The sequence below is a fragment of the Dasypus novemcinctus genome, chromosome 24, assembly GCF_030445035.2.
Source record: "Dasypus novemcinctus isolate mDasNov1 chromosome 24, mDasNov1.1.hap2, whole genome shotgun sequence".
In the NCBI taxonomy this organism is placed as follows: Eukaryota; Metazoa; Chordata; class Mammalia; order Cingulata; family Dasypodidae; genus Dasypus; species Dasypus novemcinctus.
In genome coordinates, this window is record NC_080696.1 from 36,940,983 (window position 1) to 36,960,897 (window position 19,915).

The window sequence follows — 19,915 nt, forward strand, 5'->3', positions numbered from 1 at the left end:
CAGTTTCCCCTCGCCCAGGGAGGAGGCTCTCAAGGTTCTCCAGGGCTCCTTGGGCCAGGCCCTGCCTCGTCTCAGCTGGTCTCCCCAGCACCCCCGGTCCCAGATGGGGACACTGAGTCCCAGAGAGGGAGAGTCTGACGTCACACAGCTGGTGTCCCCGAGCCAGGATTCTAACTGGGCCAATCCTGACCCCCGGAGAAGTGGTGGTGACCAGCCCGGGGCTGGAGGGAGCGAGGGAGGGACTGGAGAGGCCACCGCCTCTGCTCCCATCTCGCTCTGCTGCTCTCTGCCTCGTCTGTCCCCCTGTGTCCCTCTGTCTCTCTTTCTCATCTTCTTGTCTGTCTGACCATTTCCCTGACTTGGGGTCCGGGCTGGGGTGTGGGACCTCTGGGCTTGAGCTGAGGTCTGGAGTGGGACCTGCAGCTGGCCCAGTGTGGGTCAGGGCCCCCGGGCAGTTGGGAGAACCCCAGGCCTGCTCTCGGAAGCCCCGGGTTCGAATCCGAGCTTTGCCGCCCCCCAGCCCCGTGGCTTTGGGCCCTTGGCCTCAGGTCCTGTAAAATGAGACCGTTTTATGAGTAGGATTTGAGAGGGGAATGGCACGAGGCCAGTGCCTGCGCGAAGCCCTGACGGCCACAGGAAGTGCCCCATAAGGAACTAATTGTAGCAGGGGGAGGAAGTGAGACTGGGACTCAGAATCCCGCCATTGGAATCATTTCATTTGCTCATTCATCAACCATTATTGAGCACCTGCTGTTTGCCAGGTATGCTGCTTTGCATTCACTAATCTGGGGATCAGCAAACCACAGCCCATGGGCCAAATCTAGCCCGCCGCTTGCTTTTCTGCTTTTGCAAAAGTTGTTTGGTTTTGTTTAAGCTTTATTTATTTTTCATTTATTTCTTGCCCCTTCTCCACCCCCCTTCCCCCCAGATGTCTGCTCTCTGTGTGCATTCGCTGTGTGTTCTTCTGTGACCACTTCTATTCTTATCAGCAGCACCGGGAATCTGTGTCTCTTTTTGTTGCATCATCTTGTGTCAGCTCTCGGTGTGGGCGGTGCCATTCCTGGGCAGGCTGCACTTTCTTTCTCGCTGGGCGTCTCTCCTTAGGGGGCGCACTCCTTGCGCGTGGGGCTCCCCTATGTGGGGACACCCGTGCATGGCAGGGCACTCCTTGCGCGCATCAGCACTGCGCATGGGCCAGCTCCACACTGGTCAAGTGGTCCGGGGTTTGAACTGTGGACCTCCCATGTGGTAGGCGGACGCTCTATCCATTGTGCCAAGTCCGATTCCCCAGCAAATAATGTTTCATTGGCATCTTGCATGCGCCTTGGTTTAGGCACCGTCTAGGGCTGCTTCCGTGCTGCAGGGGCAGAGGTGAGTTGCTGGGACTGAAATGGTTTCCTCCCTGGGAGGAAGGAGGCGTCAGCCCCGGTTTTTATGGATTAGGATGTGAGGTCTTAGCCCGGGGACTGTCACAAGGTGGGGCTCCATATAGGCGCACCCCCCCCACCCCCCACCCCCCCATCCCCCCCCACCCCCTCATGTACACTCCGCCCTCCTCCTGCACAGAGAGCCGAGTGAGCAATTGAACCCCAGGGTGGGAAGACTCCTATGGGAGGGCCAGGGAGGTACTGAATTTGAATTCCACCCCTCCCTTGCTGGTGACATTGGAAGTGGGGTCCAGCACTTAATAGGTGCTCACTAAGTAGCTGCTGAACAAACAGTGAAAGGCCACACCCCTGCTGTGGGCCTTTCTTTCCGACTCTGTCTAAGTTGTGAGGAAGATGTTTCACCAAGGGCTGCCCTCCGGCCTTCCAGCGTGGAGGGGGGCGTGGACGGGGCTGAGCAGGAGGCAGCAGCGGGAGAGGCCTCTGGGCTCGGGGTGGCTTCCTAAAGTCCATGTGAGCAGGCTGGGGTGGGCTGGAGTGGGTGGGGGGTGGCTCCGAGCCTGCCCCCAAGTCTCCGTCTCTCCTGGCCATGCCTGAAGTCTGGAGGAGCCCGGCTGCTTGAGGCCTCTTCCTGGTTTTGACACCCAAATTTCCCTCCCAGCTCTCCTCCCAGTCTCCTTTCCCGCTGGCCTTGGGGAGCTGCGGGCGTGCCCCCAGTTCTTTCTCAGGGGTCCCAGAATCGCCAAGAGACAATCCTTCTGGCTCCCTGGAGGAGGAGGCATCCGGGGGCTCCAGAACCTCTGGCTCTGGTTCCAGGCCTCTGGCCTAGTGGTCAGGGCAGCCCCAGGGCTGCTGAGAGCAGAGGCACCTTCACCCCGATGGCCTGGCCCTGCCAGCTGGACCGCCACCAGAGCAGGGTCCCCAGGTTGACATTGTCCCTGCAGGGGGGCCCTCCCCTAACCCACAGGGACCTGGTGGCTCCTCCCCCCTCTCCCCCAGCCCGCCCCCCAGCTCCCTGGCCCTCGGCTCCTCCCGCTGTCCCCCTCACAGCACCCTCCCTCGAGGCACAGGTGTGTCACCCTCAGGGCCTCTGCAGGTGCCAGCAGCTCTGCCTGGACCATCTACCATCTGTCGCCAGGTGGTCCCCTCGGAGCGGCCTTCTCTGACTTCCCCTCCCCCTGGAGTGCCCCCCTCTATGCCCCGCATCCTGCCTCAGTTTTCCTTCAAGGGTTGGAAGAGATGGTGCAGGGAGGGCGTTGCCCAGAGCAGGAAACTGGGCCAAGGCCTGGGGGCGGGAAGGGCCAGAAACCCCGTGGCTGGGGGAGGTGCGGGAGGTGGCTGTGGGGACGGGTGGAGCAGGGGGTGGGTGAAAAGCAGCCAAGGAGGAAGAGCCCTGGGCTAGGAGTCAGCAGCCCTCCCTGCTCTCAGGACCCAAGAATCCTTACCTGCTTGCTGGAGCCCACCGAAGTGGGGAAACTGAGGTTGCACAACTGCTTCTAGGCCTAGGTTCAAAAGGTCGCCCGGGGACAGGGGTCAGACGCGGCCGCGTGCGGTCACTCACGCCTAGGCCAAGGAAGGCTCCGGATTCCTGCCCCCGCCCCCAGTGACCCCCAGACCCAGGAGGACCCGGGAGGCCAGGGTGAGGGCAGGGCTGAGGCCGGCGCTGGCTCCCTGCCGGGCTCTCGTTGTGCAATACCACATCCATGGTGTGACAGGGCGGGTGACACAGGCTCTCCGGGAGCCACCCAGCGTCCTGCGGCCTGGTCGCACACGGGGCTCCCGGCAGCCTGGACAAGCTTCACGCGGCCTGACGTGCTCCCTGCGCTGCCGTTCCCTGTCGGGGGGTCTTCGGGCAGGTGGCTTCCCCTCGCTGAGCCTGCAGCTCCTCTTCTGCAGCAGCTTGTTGGGAGGCTGGCTCTGCCCCAGCCCCACTGGCCGCCCAGCCGCTCCCGCCCCAGGGCCTTTGCACTCTCTGTTCCCTCTGCCAGGAGCCCCTTTGCTGGAGATGCTTTGCTTCAGGCCGCTGCTCAGCGGCACAGCTCAGTGGGGCCTCCTCGGACCCTGGCGCGCCCTTCCTTGCTTGGTCTCCGCAGCTCTTACCACTGCCTGACACATCATGACTTTTGCTTATCTGTCCACCTCTCTCCAGGCTGGGATCTCCTGGATGTCTTGGTCACCACTTTGTCCCCACTGCCCAACACAATGCCTGGCACAAGAAGGACCTCAATTAAGATTTGGAGAATGAACGAAAGAAGTGTCCAGCACCGTGCTCCACCCACAGCAAGCCCTGGAGGCCCAGCGCGGCGGGATGGTGGTATTTCTAGCACCGCCTTAAATCTGACCCTCTCCGGCTGGATGTCCCTACTTTTCCTGCCCAGCCCAGCTCCCTGCACCGTCTCACGCTGGCTCAGGGCGACCTCTTGGGGAGACGCAGGCCTACAGGGTCCCTACCACGGGCTTTACCTCCAGCTCCTCTCCTGGGGGCAGAGGCTTCTGCAAAGTGGACAGAGCAGGGCTTCGAAGCTCTGTTGGGTTAGACCCCCTGAGCTCCAGGGCCTGCCTTAGTCGTTGCCTGGCATGACTCCAACGCTGCATAAATGGAGAGAGTGACTCAGAGAGGGGCCGCCGTGTCTGAAGTCCAACCCCTGGGCCTCCTGGCTCTCTAGACCTCTGGCTCCTGTGTTGTCCCAGGATCAGGGCTGGGCCCTGGGGCCGATTCCCGGATGGCAAGACTGAGTCCTGTTACAGGTTTTGGGGCCAGGGGGCAATCCCAGGCCTCCCACTTCCTGGCCTTGTGACCTGAGACCTGTCCCTTGGGCTGCTCTGACCCTCAGTTTCCTCCTCTTCTGTAGAATGGCATTCCAACGGCACCCGCCTTTTGGGGGTTTTCATGAGGACAAGAGCAGCCATCTAGCAGCATGGAGGGTCTCAGGGCCTCCCTCTGGGGCCCGGGTCTTCGGGCTCCCGAAACCCCGGGGTCTCAGCGCTCCCAGATTGGCACCGCTGCCTCGTCCCCAAGAGCAGTTTCCACAGTCGGTCCCGGGCGGCAGCAGCGGCTGCTTGCCTTTTCCCTGCTCCGCTCCTCATCCTGGCCTCACTTCTCCAGAACCAGCTTGTTTTTGTTTTCTGTTTTGACCGCTCCATAAGTGAGTCATGGGCCTGATCTGATTTAATTTCATCATTACTCACGAGACCACAAAACCGAAACAGGACGGGGCCTTCCAAGTGGCCCACTGCCGGGCCTCCCAGGCGCCGCCCTGGGCTCGGGGCCTCGGGCCAGGCTCCGCGGCTCCTGGAGGTGTGCGGTGGGGCCAGTGGAGCTTCTGGGGGGATGTGCTCAGGGCCCTCCCCTGGGCCGTTGCTCTGGGTCTGCGCGGACTTGCTGTGTGACCTTGGACAAATTGCTGAAGCTCTCTGGATTTCTGATCCCTGCCACTGTCACCTGACTCCCATCCGGAATCTCAGGGAGGACCCAAATGGACTAAGGATTCAGGGCAGGCTTTTGAAGCCCGTGACATCCAAGCCGAGCCCGAAGGGCACACGTGGAAGAGCCAAAGAGGTGGGGGTGGGCGAGGGGGACGCAGTTCCGGCGCGGCGGCACCCGGTGCCAGGCCCAGGGATGAGGAGAGCATCTCGCTGGAGAGGCGAGAGTGGTTCGGGCTGGCCACATAGCCAGGGCCCAGGAAGCTTCATTCTGAGAGCGGCAGGGACAGTAAGTGTCACTCAGGCTGCTGTGGGAAGCTGGAGGTCAGGGCGAGGGAGTATCACTGCAGAGAGGCCAGGGAGGCGGCGGCGGTGGGCACTGGGCGAGACGTGATGGGAAGGATGCCGTGCAGTGGGGGGGGGTGGATAAGAGGCAGAGGCAAGGGGGGGCAGGGACGTTGAGGAGGATGGCTGCCAGGCCCGGGTGGCCAGGTGGGCTGCACGGGGGCTGTTAAGGATGAAACTCAGGCTTCTGGCTTTGGTCATGAGGTTTATGGGGAAATTGGGGCAGAGGAGCAGTTTGTGGGGGGCTGGGGTAAGCGGCGGAGTGGGATCCTGGGGGCCATCCAGGGGGAGGTGTCTGGGAAGCTCGTGGACCTGAGGTTGAGAAGATGAAGTGCCAGGGCTGAGCTAACAAAGTGGGTGGGCCAGGGGGACCCTGGGAAGGTGGAGATGCCCAGGGAGTGAGTGGAATATTCATTCAACAAACACTGCAGTCGCGCCTGAGATGGCTCTTACCTCTTTAGGTCTGAGTCCCCAGCGAGAGAGGGGCCGAGGCCCGAGGTCCAGCTGCCCTGGGGGCTTGTGGGGCCGGAGCATTTCCCGCACTGAGCGCAGGTTTGCTCATCTCAAGCAGGGTCCGGAGGCGACCGGGTGAAGATTCAAAGTGGCGTTTATGGAAGCCCGTGGCCTGGGGCCTGGGGTGATGGGAAAGGGTGAGAACGGGCTGCTGAGGGCGGGGCTTTGGGGGTGACCCGGGGCGCCGAGGGGTCACCCACTTGTGACGCTGCAGGAACCTGGGAGGGGAGAGGAGAATTTGGACCTGCCTAGAAATGCACGCTCTGCTGTGTCCTTGCAGGAGGGAAGATCCCCAGAGGCAGTGGGAGGGCGGGGGAGGGCCGGGAAGGGCTCAGCCCCGGGCGGGGGAGGGGCACCCACCCGCTAGAACCTTCCCCACAGGCCCCGCTGCTGGGTCCTGCCCCCGTCCCGTCCAGCAGATCCTGACTTGGGACCTGGCTGGGCTGTCCTCAACAGAGGCTGGGAATTGGCTGAACCTGGCGCTCTGGCGGGTTTTGTTCAGCCCGCAACAAGTTTTGAAACGAATGGAGCCAATATTTAAAAATCTGAAGACATTACATAGACATCTGTGTTCCCCGTTCCCCTTGAAACCCCAGAAGATCTTGCTGTGCTGGGCCCCCATTCCCCAGGGGCCTCACTCAGCTAGAGCTGAGGAGCAGCTGCTGTTCAGGCAGGGCAGGTGCCCCAGTCCCCACCACTCCCTCTTGTTTCTCTGAACCTGAGCCCGAGGAATAAGAACTATGTATCTTCTTGCCCGGCCAACTTCACTCTTTTAAAATTCCTGCCTGGCTCCCGGGGTGGGGGTGGGGCTGCCTGTTCCACCCCGAGCCCCAGCCTGTCTCTTTCCTCCCGGACTACCAAGACCTGGAGGCTGATTCCTGCCCTGGGCCTACCCCTTCCCTGCCACCTCTGCTCAGTGTGGGCTCCTCAGGGTCACTGCTGGCCTCCCCCCACCCCGCAGGCCCAGCACCATGCCCCGGGGGTGGGGGATGGCCCGAGGGAGACAGCCCGGCATCTGCTCCCAGATGGGGCAGCTGGGCGGAGAGGCCCGCTAGTCTAGAAATCACACAAATGGCTTTCGTGGGCTGCAAACACACTGACTGCAGAGAAGAAAGGAGGAGAGAGAGAGAAACAGATGCTCTGGCAGGAAGTACCCCAGAAAGGCAAAAAGACCCGCATTCACACCCTTTGTTGCTGTGTGGCCTTGGGCAAGTCACCTCACCCCTCTGAGCCTGAGTTTCCTCCAGCTTCAGATGGAGCCAGGTGGGCACCCCAGTGCACAGTCTCCTGGGCAGAATCTGGGAACGCAGCTGATGTGGAGACCAGACCCCAGAGGCTGAGAGACAGAGGAAAAGCCACAGCCATTGGGGCCAGGCTCACCTGCTACTTGTGCCGGTGAGGTCCCGGGCGGGTCACTTCTCCATCTGGCCCTGGAACAAAGGTCATTCTAAGGTGGGGGGGGGAGGGGGGCAACTACCTCACCAAGTTTTTCTGAGAAAAGAATTTATTCACTCAAGTATTTATCAAGCACTTCCCATGTCAGGCGCGGGGTACATGGCGGGACTCGGGGCAGCCTAAGATCTCTGTCCCCACGAAGTTTGCACTTTTGTGGGCAAGGAGGCAAGAAACGAAGAAGAGAAGGAGCATGTTACAGCTGAAGGGATCTGCGCCTGCAGGCGGGAGCGGGAGAGCCGGGGAGGGGCGCGGATTCAAGCGGGAGCTGGGGGCAGCCTCCCTGCGCAGGTGACAGCTGAGCAGAGCTCAGGAGGAGGAGGCAGCCATGGGCTGCCGAGAGCGCTCCAGGCAGCAGGAACAGCAGGTGCAAAGGCCCTGAGGTGGAGGGGCGGCTGGTGTGTTGGAGGAAGAGCACAGGCCCGGGTGGCCGGAGGGGGTGAGCGAGGGGGACGGAGGGGGCAGGTGAGGGCTCTAGTTCTGCGGGAGGTGGGAGCCATAGAGGGTTATGTGCCGAGGATGGGTAGGATCTGACTTGCGCTTCCCTGGGGTCCCTCTGGCTGCCAGCGGAAACTGCGCTGTAGATGCCAGGATGGCAGTGGAGGGCACGGAGGGGCGGCGGCCGCAGTAGTTGACCCTCTGTTGAGGGACCACATTCCTTCCCCCTTTAAAGCCTCCCTGGGACAAGTCCTCAGCGTGACTTCAAGGTCCTGATCACTGGCGCTCACCTGTCCCCCCAGCCTCAGCCCCTCCCCCTCCCCCAGCCTGACTGTGTCTGCTCCCCCCACTGCTCCCTGTGCTGCCCCTCCTTCCACCTTCCTGTCCTTCCTTTTTTTGTGACCCAGCTCACGTGTCACTTGGCCTGGATCTTGGAGTTGGGAGAGTGAAAGGGAGACAGAAAAGCCTGACCCAGGAGGCTGTAGCCTACACGTGCCTGCTGTGTGACCTTGGGCAGGTCCCAGGCCCTCTCTGGGCCCTGGCTTTTCTGCGCTGCAGAATGGGGAGGACCGTGAACCTCCTCTCAGGTGGTTCGGGCAGTGGCAGCTGCAACCCGAAGGCTCTCGTGCCTGCAGAGGTGATGCTCTCCGGGCGTGAGCTGAAGCCGGGGGCGGCTCGTGGCTGGGGTGCCCGCAGCAGCCCCCGCCTCTCCTCTCAGACCTTCTGGAGTTACCCCAGAACCTGCGGGGTGTCCAGCCCCGGCTCTGCGCCTGGCCGGGGACAGAGGCGGTGAGTGCAGGGCTGAGTGTGGGCTTCAGAGCCAGGCGGCCTGGGTTCAAATTCCAGTGCCGCCATTCGCTCATCCCTGGAGCCTGCAAATTACTTACCCCCGTGGGGCCTCACTTTCCCCATCAGTGACATGGGGAGAAGAGCAGTATTCACCTCTTGGGTAAATAATACCCTCAGTGCCTGGAATACCTGGCTTATCAGAGCAGCCGCTCTTACCAGTTCTGCTACTTTCTGTCTGGGAGATGGAGTGATTGTTTTGCCACGCTCACAGAGTTGCTGCGAGGATTGAGTGAGTCTGACACGGGTAAGCAGTGACTGGTACAGAGCATACACACAGATTTGTTTTCAAGATTTCAAGAGGCAGAATTTATTTAATCGAAGACTGATTTATAAACAGTCCCTATGAAATCATGTGTCCCTCTTGTCAAACAAATGCCCAGGTAGCCCATGTGACTTCATGCAACTTAACAAAGACAAGGTGAGGAAGAAAATTGCTGACCTCAGGGCAATCCCTGCACCTCTACAGGGCAATGAAAACTGTATTTCCTGCTAATGATCTATGTGATCATTATTAACCCTTCAAGTAATTAGGATTTTGCGGCTGGGTGACTTTGGTCAAGTCTCTTCTCTTCTCAGACCCTCGGTCTCTTCTTCTCTAAGGTGGATGTAATAATTTTCTCCCTCGCTGTTTAGCTCAGAGGATCATGGTTTGGCTTCAACCCATCGAGGCTCCCTTTTATTAAGTGCCTCCGGGAAGGAAAGAAACATGTACACATCTGGCCGCTCTCCTCCCTGCTGGGAGGGGGGGCGGTGCTGCGTGTTTCTCAGGAGAGGACTGTGAGGCTGGGGAGCTGGCTGGGGGTGCGGGGCCCAGAGAGGGAAGGAAGTGGGGGCCTGGGCAGGCTGGGCTGAGGCAGCTGTGGTGTCAGGAGCAAGCCCCAGGCAGCTGGCCCGGCGCCTCCTGCCACCCCCTTAACCCTTCCCTGGCTTCCTTTCCCAGACAGCCAGCCCCCGGGCCCGGCCTTGCCCACAAGATTCCCAGATTTCACGAGCGGGGCTGGCGCTGAATCATGTGCAGTAAGTCCAGGGGGAGAAACTCCCTGCCACCCGGGACGAGGCAGCGCCGCCTGCCCTCCCGCCCGACGCCCGGGTGGCCGCCAGGGTGCGGGGCCGGGGCCGGCCTGCAGCACGTGCCGCTGGGGACCTGTGCCCGGAATCGGGGAGCAGGATCGTCGCTGAAGGGCTGGTGTCGGGGAGGGTTTGGGGGCTGGTGTGGCCTGAGGTTCAAGTCGCTCCACCTCTCTGGAAATGGGGCTCATGGCAGGCCCGACCTTGCGGGGCCACTGCAGGGGTGGCACGAGGACACGTGTGCACGGGGCGGGGCCCAGCCAGCGGCACACAGCTGGGGGAGGCTCCTGGCGCCCACAGACCCCGGGGAGCCACCCAGACATTGAACCTCCACCCTCATGGTTCAAGCTATTGTCTTTTAAAAATGTCTTCATTCAACAAGCTTTTATTGGGCGCCAGGGACTCTGGGCGCTCCGTGGAGTGCCGGGGACACGACAGTGAACACAACAGAAAACAGCTCTGCCCTGGTGGAGCCTCGTTCTTGGGGGGGCGGAAATCCGAGATGACGTCAGGGAGGGGTCAGGGCTCCAAGGAGGTAAAGCAGGGGTGGGGGTGTTAGGGGGGAGCTGGTGGGGCCGGTGATGGGGGTGCGGGCTGGGCCAGGCGGAGCTGGGGGGGCCCTCCCTGGGACCCCCGCCTTCTGTTCTCCACAGCTCGGGGTGTCGGCATTGGCTTCCCAGAACCCCAGGGCTCTTACCTGTGTGTGGGTGACGGGAGGAGGACGGGGCTCTGGCTGCAGCAGTCACCCCACTCTTAGGCTGACCGCTGGGAGAGGTTAACGATTCAGGGGGCCCTGGGGACCAGGTGCATGTCCACAGCTGGCTCATGAGCTTGGACGTGGGGCAGCTGTGGGGGGGGGTGAGAAGGTCAAGGTCCAGAGGCCATGAGAGAGGGAAATAGGGAGGGGTGGGCTGCCAGGGGGCCTGGGCCAGGAGAGGTGGAGACTGCTTCTGGGGTCCAAAGGAGAGGGGTAACAGGAGGCCTGATCGACACCCCCACACGCGGTCTTAAACCATGTATGCATTTCTGCACAAGTCCTCCACTGGTTCCTGTGGGACACAGAGGCTGGGCTGGCAGACGGTGTGGGTGGCAGTGGCCTGACATGTCACTCTGAGGTGGCTTGAAGAGGAGCTGGTCAGATGGCCCCATGTCCGCACAGGTGGGCTAGAAGTAAGGTTCTCGTGCCCGTTGTACAGACAAAGAAATGGAGATCCTGAGTATCAAGGGGAGGGGCCAGGCCCCAGCAGAGTGGGATTTGAACCCAGGCCCGGGTACTTTGTGACAGCCACATTTTTAGCTCCCCTGAGTTGGTTTTTTTTTTTTTTTTAGATTTACTTATTTCTCTCCCCTTCCCCACCGCGCCAGTTGTCTGTTCTCTGTGTCTATTTGCTGCGTTTTCCTCGTCTGCCTCTGTTGTTGTCAGCGGCACTGGAATCTGTGTTTCTTTTTGTTGCGTCATCTTGCTGCATCAGCTCTCCGTGTGCAGCGCCATTCCTGGGCAGGCTGCACTTTCTTTCACGCTGGGCGGCTCTCCTTACGGGTGCACTCCTTGCGCGTGGGGCTCCCCTACACAGGGGACACCCCTGTGTGGCAGGGCACTCCTTGTGTGCATCAGCACTGCGCATGGGCCACTCCACACGGGTCAAGGAGGCCCGGGGTTTGAACTGCGGACCTCCCATGTGGTAGACGGACGCCCTAACCACTGGGCCAAGCCCACCCCCTGGTTTTCTCATTTGTTTTCCTTTCTTTTTTTAGAGGCACCGGGGACCAAACCGGGGTACTCAATCCCTGGAGCCACGTCTGCCCCCCTGAACTATCTTTTAAATCCATACCCCAAAAGAAGCGTTGCCTTCTTATAGGATCCCTCTGACTGCTCTGGGGAGGACAGGTGTGGGGGGTGGCGAGCGAGGGTGGACACGAAATCAGGGGGGAGGCCCCTGTGCCCGTCCAGGAGCCAGATGGCAGGGGGCGACCTGGTCAGAGTGGTGGCCGCGGGGGGGCTGGGAAGTGGTGGGGTCCTGGCTTGTTTTGAAGGTGCAGCCAACAGGATGACCTGATGACGGATGAGGCGTCGGGGGTGGGGAGGGCTCAGGACGACTCCAGGCTCCTGCTCCCAGCACCCGGGAGGCCGGTGGGGCCCCGTTCTGAAATGGGGGTGTGGAGGGCGGAGCGGGGCTGGGGCACATCCTGAGTTCAGCTCTGGACCCGCTGCTCTGAGGCACCTGGGAGGCAGGGGAACAGGACAGCCGCCCCCTGCCGCCTCCTCACTGCCTCTACCTGGTCCCAACGCCGGTACCCGTTACTGGACAGTTGCGACAGCCACCCCATGGTCCTCCCCGCCTCTGCAGTTCCTCTCCTGTCCTTCTTCTCCCCTGCCGCGGTCATCTTCAGAAAGTACAACTCTCTAGGCCCTGTCTTTGCCTTACTCTAAACCCATCGGTGGCTCCCCACTGCCACCTGAGTAAAGTGCAAACGCCTCCCCCGGGTCACCCCATCTGCCTGCGCTCCCAGTGAAGCCTCGGGCCCAGGCGGGCAAACCAAGCGGGCGGCCCTGGCTCTCGAGCGCCCAGCCCCTGCCCGCCTCCCTGCCCTCGCTCACGCCCTTCCCGCCAGCGGGACTGTCCTTCCTCCCCGCACTTCAGGGATGCGGCTAAAGGCCCCTCGGCCCCGGAGCCTGGTCTCTACAGCCTGTGGCCTCCTGTTTGTTTCCTTCTCCCAGGGCACCTTGCGCGGCGCTTTGAATTCCACTTCCACTTACTTCTCCCTTCCCCTCCTCCCAGAGGGGGAAAGGCGCCAGGTCGTGTCTGGGCCTGGCGCCAGGCTCGCCGTGGTTCCCTGTCGGGTTTGGTGGGTGAGCTGCTGAAGCGGCTGCACTGGCAGTCGCCTGGGTCCCCGGGCCCCAGTCCCCCTTCTCCTGGAGACCACACTCCAGTTTTACCCCTGGGAGGCAGCTAGCCCCTTGGTCCATGTGGGTCAGGGGGCCTGACTCCACCCCCAGGCTGGACCTCTGACCTGGGGCTGGCCACTCAGAACATTCCAGGCCCTGGCTACATTGACGAGTCTGATCAGAGCCAGTGGAATTCAATTCTGAGTTTTGGCGGGAAGAGGGAGATGTTGTAGCCCTGGGGTGGCTGAGCTCGCATGTCGGCCAGGAGCAGCCACGGCCGCTTTGTCCCTGTGAGAAGAGAGGCGGCCCGAGGATGCAGCCAACACGGGGCAAAGCAGAGCCCAGAGACGGAGATAGCCCAAGGCCTAAAAACACGACTGGGGCCCCTGGATTCAGCCGTGCCTGAAACCAACAGCCTTGAACTTCTCAGTTATACAAGGCAACAAGCTTTCTCTCTTGCTCTGTCTTTTTAAAAGCTAGTTCGCATTGGGGTCCCATTGCTTGCAGCCACAAGAAGTCCTAACAAATACGTAAGCTTTCTCCTGACTGTACAACTTCTTGCCATCTATTGCCCATTTCAGGCCCCCGTGGCCCCATGTGAAATCTCCGTGTAAAGACCTGCATTGAATATCCAGCGCTGGGGAAAGCGTTACTTGCTCCACAGAACTGGGGTGTTTATTCTTTTCTGATTCGTGGAGGATACAAGGAACGATCACTAGTTCTAGCTGCCTTGAGATCCTTCTGGAACAAGGCAGGGGTCAAACACAATGGCCTCAGGATGGGAAGTGTGCTCCAGCCCCCGCAGGGCTCAGCTGCTCAGCACGGTCCTGGGAGCACTGCGCACGCTCCTCGGCCATGCTCCCTTCAACAGCGGTAGACGGGACTTCTCACCCTGCCCGTAGGAGCATTCCAGGCTGGGTAAGGCCACCCGCTAGACGCCATAGCTCCATCTTCCCCAGCCGTGACAACCAAAAGTATCTCCAGACATTGCCCGATGTCCCCTGCTGAGAAGCTCAGGCGTTAGTGAAGTGCTTTGCACAGGGCCGGGCCCCTCACAAGTGCTCAATAAAGACGAGCTTCGAGCGTCTCAGTGAGAGCCAGGTCTGGCTAACCAGAGCGGGGAGAGAATTTATTGAAAGGACACATGCAAACTCACAGAACAGATGAGGAAAAGCGCAGAAATGGAGGCAGTTCAGAGGGTCCTGGGGGTAAGAATTTGGTATGTGACTGCAGTGATGGGGTAACGAGCTCCTCCCCGTTTCAGCCCTTCCTCCCATTTCCTCCTTCCTAAAATTCCATTTTCCTCAGAAATCTCCCTCGTTCACACGGGCTCAGGGGAAACGAGCCTCAGCCCAGCCCCAAAGGATGGGTGCCAATGGCCTTAAGCCCGTCACAGTGACCTGGGCCCTCACCCATCCTTGCTTAGGTTTGCATGGCAGGCAATTGCGGTCAATGAGCCATGGTAGGAAGTCTACCGGGAACTTCCGGGAATGATTTCCCTGCTCTTTGAAAGAGAAAGAAGCTCTTTTCTTTCTGGTTTTGTTGAGGACAGTCTTGATGCTCGGAGCAGCAGTAGCCATCTTGAGTCAATGAGGCGCGCCAACTGGAGGGCAAAGCCCACGTCCCAGGACCTGCATCCTTGCTGGTGTTCTGAAGCTGATTTCCCCTAGCCTCCAAACTTCTGTCTGTGAGAAAATAAGTTCCCTTAGTTTTAAAGCTTCTGTAAGTTGGGTTTCTATTCCTTGCAGCTGAGAACAATGTACTGAAAGGCCAAATCCCATGGGTAAATCGTTGCTTTCAAAATGCTTGACATTCCCCGTGGCCCGTTGGCGGCTCTGATATTCTGAAACTGTCCTCGCAGCCCTCCCTGCCCTCCGAGTAACGCAGAGGGGCTCACGCTCACCTCCATGCCCGTGAGGTCCGGCCTCCCCGGTCCTCATCTGCTCAGTAGAGGCGCCCTGCTGCCTGAAGGTGTACGTGGGGCTCACGCAGGAGAGCAGCCCGGAGGCCTCCTGCCAGCCGCTTCCTGTGCCAAGCTCAGTGACGTTCAGCCACTCTCCCTCTGAACGAGGCTCCTGTGCAAGTTCATGTCTCAAGATCGAATTGTCCTTCCCTGGTGATTGGCATCCTCCTGATTTCCCTTTCTTTCTGCATATCCAATGTTTCTCCAATTAGCTGGTGCTACTTCTTTTTTGAACTTCCCCAGATATTATTTCTTACTACTTAAGTAAGCATTTCATCCCCCTCACCTAGGGCTTGATTTAACATGTTAACAACAGCTATTAGAAAGGCGGTTCTTTGCTTAATTTTTAAAAAGTTTAAAAGGTTATTATGGGGAAGCAGACTTAGCTCAATGGATAGAGCTTCTGCCTACCACGTGGGAGGTCCAGGGTTCAAACCCCGGGCCTCCTGACCCGCGTGATGAGCTGGCCCTTGCGCAGTGCTGATGCACACTAGGAGTGCCGTGCCACGCAGGGGTGTCCCCTGTAGGGGAGCCCCACGTGCAAGGAGTGTGCTCCATAAGGAGACCACCCAGTGTGAAAGAAAGTGCAGCCTGGCCAGGAATGGGGCTGCACACACGGAGAGCTGGCACAGCCAGATGATGCAGCAATAAGAGACATAGTTTCCCGGTGCCACTGACAATAGAAGTGGACACGGAAGAACACACAGTGAATGGACAAAGAGAACAGACAACTGGGGTGGCGGGGGGGAGGGGAGAGAAATAAAAAAAAGAGAGAAGATGACACTTCACAACTATGGTTTTTAAAAAAGTTTATTATTGTCAAAGAATTAGAAAATACTGATAAGCAAATGAAAGCTATTAGAAGTCTGTAATATGTCACTACTTGTAGATAGCTGCTGTGGGCATTTTGGAGTAAATTATTCTTACAAAGAATTTTGCAGGACGCCACTTTAGAGAACGTTCACAGGAGTGGTACCTCCACACCCCAGGAAAATCCTTTGTTGCAGGACTTAGAGTCTTTCATTTGCCAACGTGCATCGGATGTTGCTTTAAATAAAACGGGTTCTTCTGTATAGGCTTAGGTTAGTGGGCTGCTGGGCACACCCGCCACAGCCATGGAAACTGGACGATCCCTGGCCAAAGCGCAGTGGGGAAGGTAGAGCTGTGGAGCTGGGGTGCTGGCGTGGTGGGAGAGGGGGTGTGGTGGACAGAATCATGGCCCTGCGAAGGTGTCCACTTCCTAGTCCCTGGGACCTGGGACCGTCACCCTGCCTGGCAAAAGGGAGTCTGCAGGTTACATTAAAGATGGTGAGTCAAGGAGCTTCTCCTGAATTACCCGGGTGGGTCCTCGCCACAGGAGTCGTGAGAGGGAAGCAGGAGGAGAGTGAGGGGAGGAGCTGGGAGGTGGGACGCCGAGGGGGGCTGCGGCGCTGGAAGATGAGGAAGGGGCCACGAGTCCAGGCAGATGGGCGGCCTCTGGAAGATGGAAAGGGCAGCACGTGGATTCTCTTTCAGGACTTCCAAAGGGAAGGCAGCCCTGCCAGCCCATTTTGCACTTCTGATCTCTAGAGCTCTAAGATAACCCACGGGTGTATTTTTTTTTAAGATTTATTTTTATTTATTTTTCTCCCCTTCCCCGCCCCCCCCACCAGTTGTCTGCTCTCTCCCTCCACTCGCTGTGTTCTTCAGTGCCCGCTTGTGTCAGCAGCACCCGGAATCTGTGTCTCGTTTTGTTGCTACATCTTGCTGTGTCAGCTCTCCGTGCGAGCGGCGCCATTCCTGGGCAGGCTGCGCTTTCTTTCGCGCTGGGCGACTCTCCTTACAGGCGCACTCCTTGCGCGTGGGGCTCCCCTACGCGGGGGGCACAAATCACTCAGAAACCAGCAATGGCTTCTCCCCGCTGGGCATCTGTTCACCAGCTGACGTCAGATCACCCATTTTGGATGGTTATGGCTGACATACCCAGAAGCCTATCTGCCACAAGTCAGAGGCGGGACATTCTCAGAGGGAATGTTTTCTGTGGAAGTGGTTGCCAGTCAGGGCGCACACTGGCCTTAAGAGCTGACCTTCACTTTCTGAAGTTGCCTTCCTGAATGTCCTAGTAGTATCTCTCCACTGACTCCTTAAGTGCCTTTGTTTCATGTGGGTCCTGCTGTGATCTGCACTACATTTGCGTAGTTGACAAAGATGACAGGTACATGAGTATCGGGACAGTGGGGGGGTCATGTCCCCTTGGCCCTGGGTGCATCCTTTCTGGATACCCACCTCTCGTGAATGGCTACTAAGAGCAGGGGCCTGCTTTGTGCCTTAGTTTCTTCCATTTCATTTTGAATTGTTGCTTTTATCTCTCACTCCAGTTATTTTCAGAAGGTAGCATTTGTTCCAAAGTGGGGAAGGAGGGAGCCAAGTACCTATTTGAAGGGAGAGCATTCCCGTCAGCATGAGTCACAACTTTCAATAGGAGAATGCCTGCTGTTTGCAAGGAAGGAGAGGGAGGCCCCTGGGCTGCAACAGCAGGAGGGAGAAGGAGATGGCAGAGGTGACAGGGCGGAGTTCATCACAACTCTAATGCCTTAGGTCTTTCCTCTAAACATGATGGCGTGTGATCACACATCATGTGGCACGTCACAGCCAGAGACCTCAGCACTCCAATATTAGAGGAAGGTTAAAACATAGCCAAACTGGAAATATCAGCATTAATTCAGGACCCATTTTCAAAGGGCAGCACATGGCAAGATTTAAACTTCCCTCCTCCTGCATATCATCAGCTGTTATGGGTTGAAATCTGTCCCCACAAAGATATGTTGAAGTCCTAACGCTGGTTTACCAGAATGTGGAAGTATTTGGAAATAGAGTCATTGCAGATGAAAGTAAATGAATTAAGATGAGTATAGACTGGCATGGGTTCAGTCCTGAGTGGAAGAAAAAGAACAGGCGCCTACAGTGCAGGTTAGCAAGGCAAGTGTTGGGGCAGAGCCACTGGGCACTGACTATGCCTGGCAAAGGGGGCCCACTCCATGGACTGTCCTCTGTCCCTTGTGGGGCCCGTGTGGGTGCCCAGCTTTCAGCATGACCCATGTGTCCCGTGCAGTGCCTTCCGCATTTGCCTGTTAGGTTAGCCCCGTGCCAGTGTACCCCTAGCACAGCATCCCCATCCATACCCAGGCAGGGGAGCCTGACTGTCCTCCTCGAGCACCCCTAAAACAGTCCAGGCCCAAATGCCTGTGCGCAGTTAGAAAAATTAGGCATAGTCTAGAAGACTTGGAATCAACTGACCGCCTCAGCCGGGCTCAGCCATTTCCGTGGGGTTTGCTTTGGAAGTGAGAGTCCCTAATCCTGTGGAACCCCTACCTGCTCCTGCCCACTGAAGCGATTTTCTTCTGAAAATCCTAAATTTCATTCACAAGTACAAATACATACGTGCACACACAGGAAGTAACCAGTGGGGACGATGAAGGGGGAGGCAGGGCAGGAGCTGGCATCAGAGAGGTGAGAAGGGGACAGCGGTAGGAGGTTGAGACAGCTCTGCATGGGGCAGTACCATCATTCTCCTGACAACATGCCCACTGCCCACAGCACAGGGCGGCAGAGATGCCAGGTTGATGGGTAGGGAGATGCCTGATATTCCCAGGGATCTGCTGGGCCTGGTCAGCTCCAGGACAACCAGAAGAGGACAGCTGGTGTCCTGCCTGCCCCACCATGGGCACCTGTACCTAGGATGAGCCTCTGTGTGGATGGAGGCTGTGATGGTTAGGCTAATGTATGCACGCAGCCAGGTGATTGTGCCCAGTTGTTTGGTCAAATGAGCACTGCGTTAATTGTACTACAGGGACATCTATGGCCTTTAGTCGTGAGTGACTTTACTGCACAGATAGCTGATTACGTCAACATCAATCAGGGGGATTGCTGTCAGCAGTGAGTGAAGCTTTTACCACTCGGTTGAATGCCTTAAAAGGGGAAGTGATTTCAGCATTCAGAGAGAATTTCCCAGCTCATCTGTGGACAGCCAGTGTCCCCAGGAAATTCCTCAAGGACCTTCATTGGACTTTCATGAGAGCCCCTGGTCTGCAACCTGCCTGTGGAACCTCGACATGTGTATCCGCACAGTCAGTTAAAAGACTCTTATAAAATCTCTTACTATCGACAGACAGCTCCTGTTGATTCTGTTTCCCTAGAGAAACCTGCCTGTTACAGGGGCTGTTGGAGAGGAAGCCTCAGTTTCCTCCTCTATAAATTGGAATACTTAGAGTAGGGGACCCCAAGAACTATGCTTGGCTGTGGTTCTCCATCAATGAAGTGCAGTTCCCTGAGACCCTGGGAAATACTTTCCACACGCTGGGGTCCTTCTAAGCAGATACAGGCTTGAAGGGTCCGGGCTGTGTGGACCTGGGGTGCACAAAGCAGGAAACGGCACCAGACCACAAGTCCGGGATCTTGGGAAAGACAAATTTTGTGGGAGCAATCGATAGTATACAATATAGAATAAGAAACTTTGGAGGATTTTATACCCAAGTGATGACAAATTCTGATATTCACTGAATTTCAAAACTCTCCTGCTGTGGACTTAGAAACGAGGACAAAGTAATAACTGACTTTCCATGATCATAAACCCTGAACTCTGCCCTGATCTGAGTTATGACCCAGGCTGCTTCCCCTCTTCTTGTGCATCTCCCTTGTCTCCCTTCTGGAAGTGGCTGCACGTGACACCAGCCCTCGGGGTTCTTGGCATCAGCTCCCCTTCACCTGCGGCCTTCCCTGGGAAAGAGGAGCTAGCTTGGGCTTCTTGTGGAGGAGGGGAGACCAGGGGACCCTGAGGGTCACGCTGACTTATCCAGGGTCACAGAACTGGCAGGAGGAGTGGGTGTGAGCCCAGCTCCTTCCCCCCAGATGGTTCCTGATGCCCCCAGGCCTCCGCAGTGCAGCCTGGATGCTGTGCTGGTGACATTGAGCACACTTGGGAAAGGACATGGGAGAGGATGGCGAGCAGTCAGCAGCCCACAGAGGCCCTTGAGGAGCTGTTATCCAGGAAAGAGGCCCAGGGAAGGGGACACAGGAAGTGACCTCACCTCCTTGAAGCTGGAGCCCAGCAGAACTTGGAACCTGGTAACCAGGCACCCACATTCTAGAGACAGCCGCTAGCTGCTCACTCGGGCAGAGAAACTCGAGGGAGCAACATGTTCTCCTGCTGCCTCCGAGCTTCCCGAGACTCCCGCGCCAGGAGTCCCTGTCGTGAGAGGCTTCTCAGATGCTGTCGGCATTGGCTCACCCCACAGTATCGACGGCTCACCCCGCAGCCTCGCCGGCTATGGCCGTTTCCTAGGAGGAGCCATGAGGTAAGCCGTGGGGCTGGACAGGAGATGAGGCCAGGCCTAGCCTGTGGCCTGCCTGGGCAGCCTCAGATCGTCCACTCTGGCCTGGTGTGTGCAGGGGAGGATCATGAGTGAGGACGTCCCTGGGCAGGAGCAGGGGGTTGGGGGAGGAGGCCAGGTGGCTTGTCATGTTCACTTCCAGGCCACGGCAACCAGGGCATGATGGGGGACGTAGGTTGGCATCCCTCTGCCCAAATGTTGATCCTGACCCATGGAGCTGTCC

The 19,915-nt window shown here is 58.4% G+C and overlaps 1 protein-coding gene across 11 annotated transcripts in view; it reads left to right on the top strand.

Annotated features, from left to right (window-relative positions):
• Positions 1-19,915, top strand: part of LOC105745314 (uncharacterized) — a 79,785-nt gene that overhangs the window by 55,313 nt on the left and 4,557 nt on the right. For 3 of the 11 annotated variants that reach the window (XM_058286939.2, XM_058286938.2, XM_058286941.2), the window contains 2 exons: positions 3,535-5,097; positions 19,211-19,656. In XM_058286939.2, coding sequence (XP_058142922.1) covers positions 19,498-19,656 — 159 coding nt within the window. In that variant the 5' untranslated portion in view covers positions 3,535-5,097; positions 19,211-19,497. Of the gene's footprint in view, positions 1-3,534; positions 19,657-19,915 lie in introns of all 11 variants that reach the window. The other 8 variants (XR_011647316.1, XR_011647317.1, XR_011647315.1 and 5 more) reach the window with 5 other exon arrangements.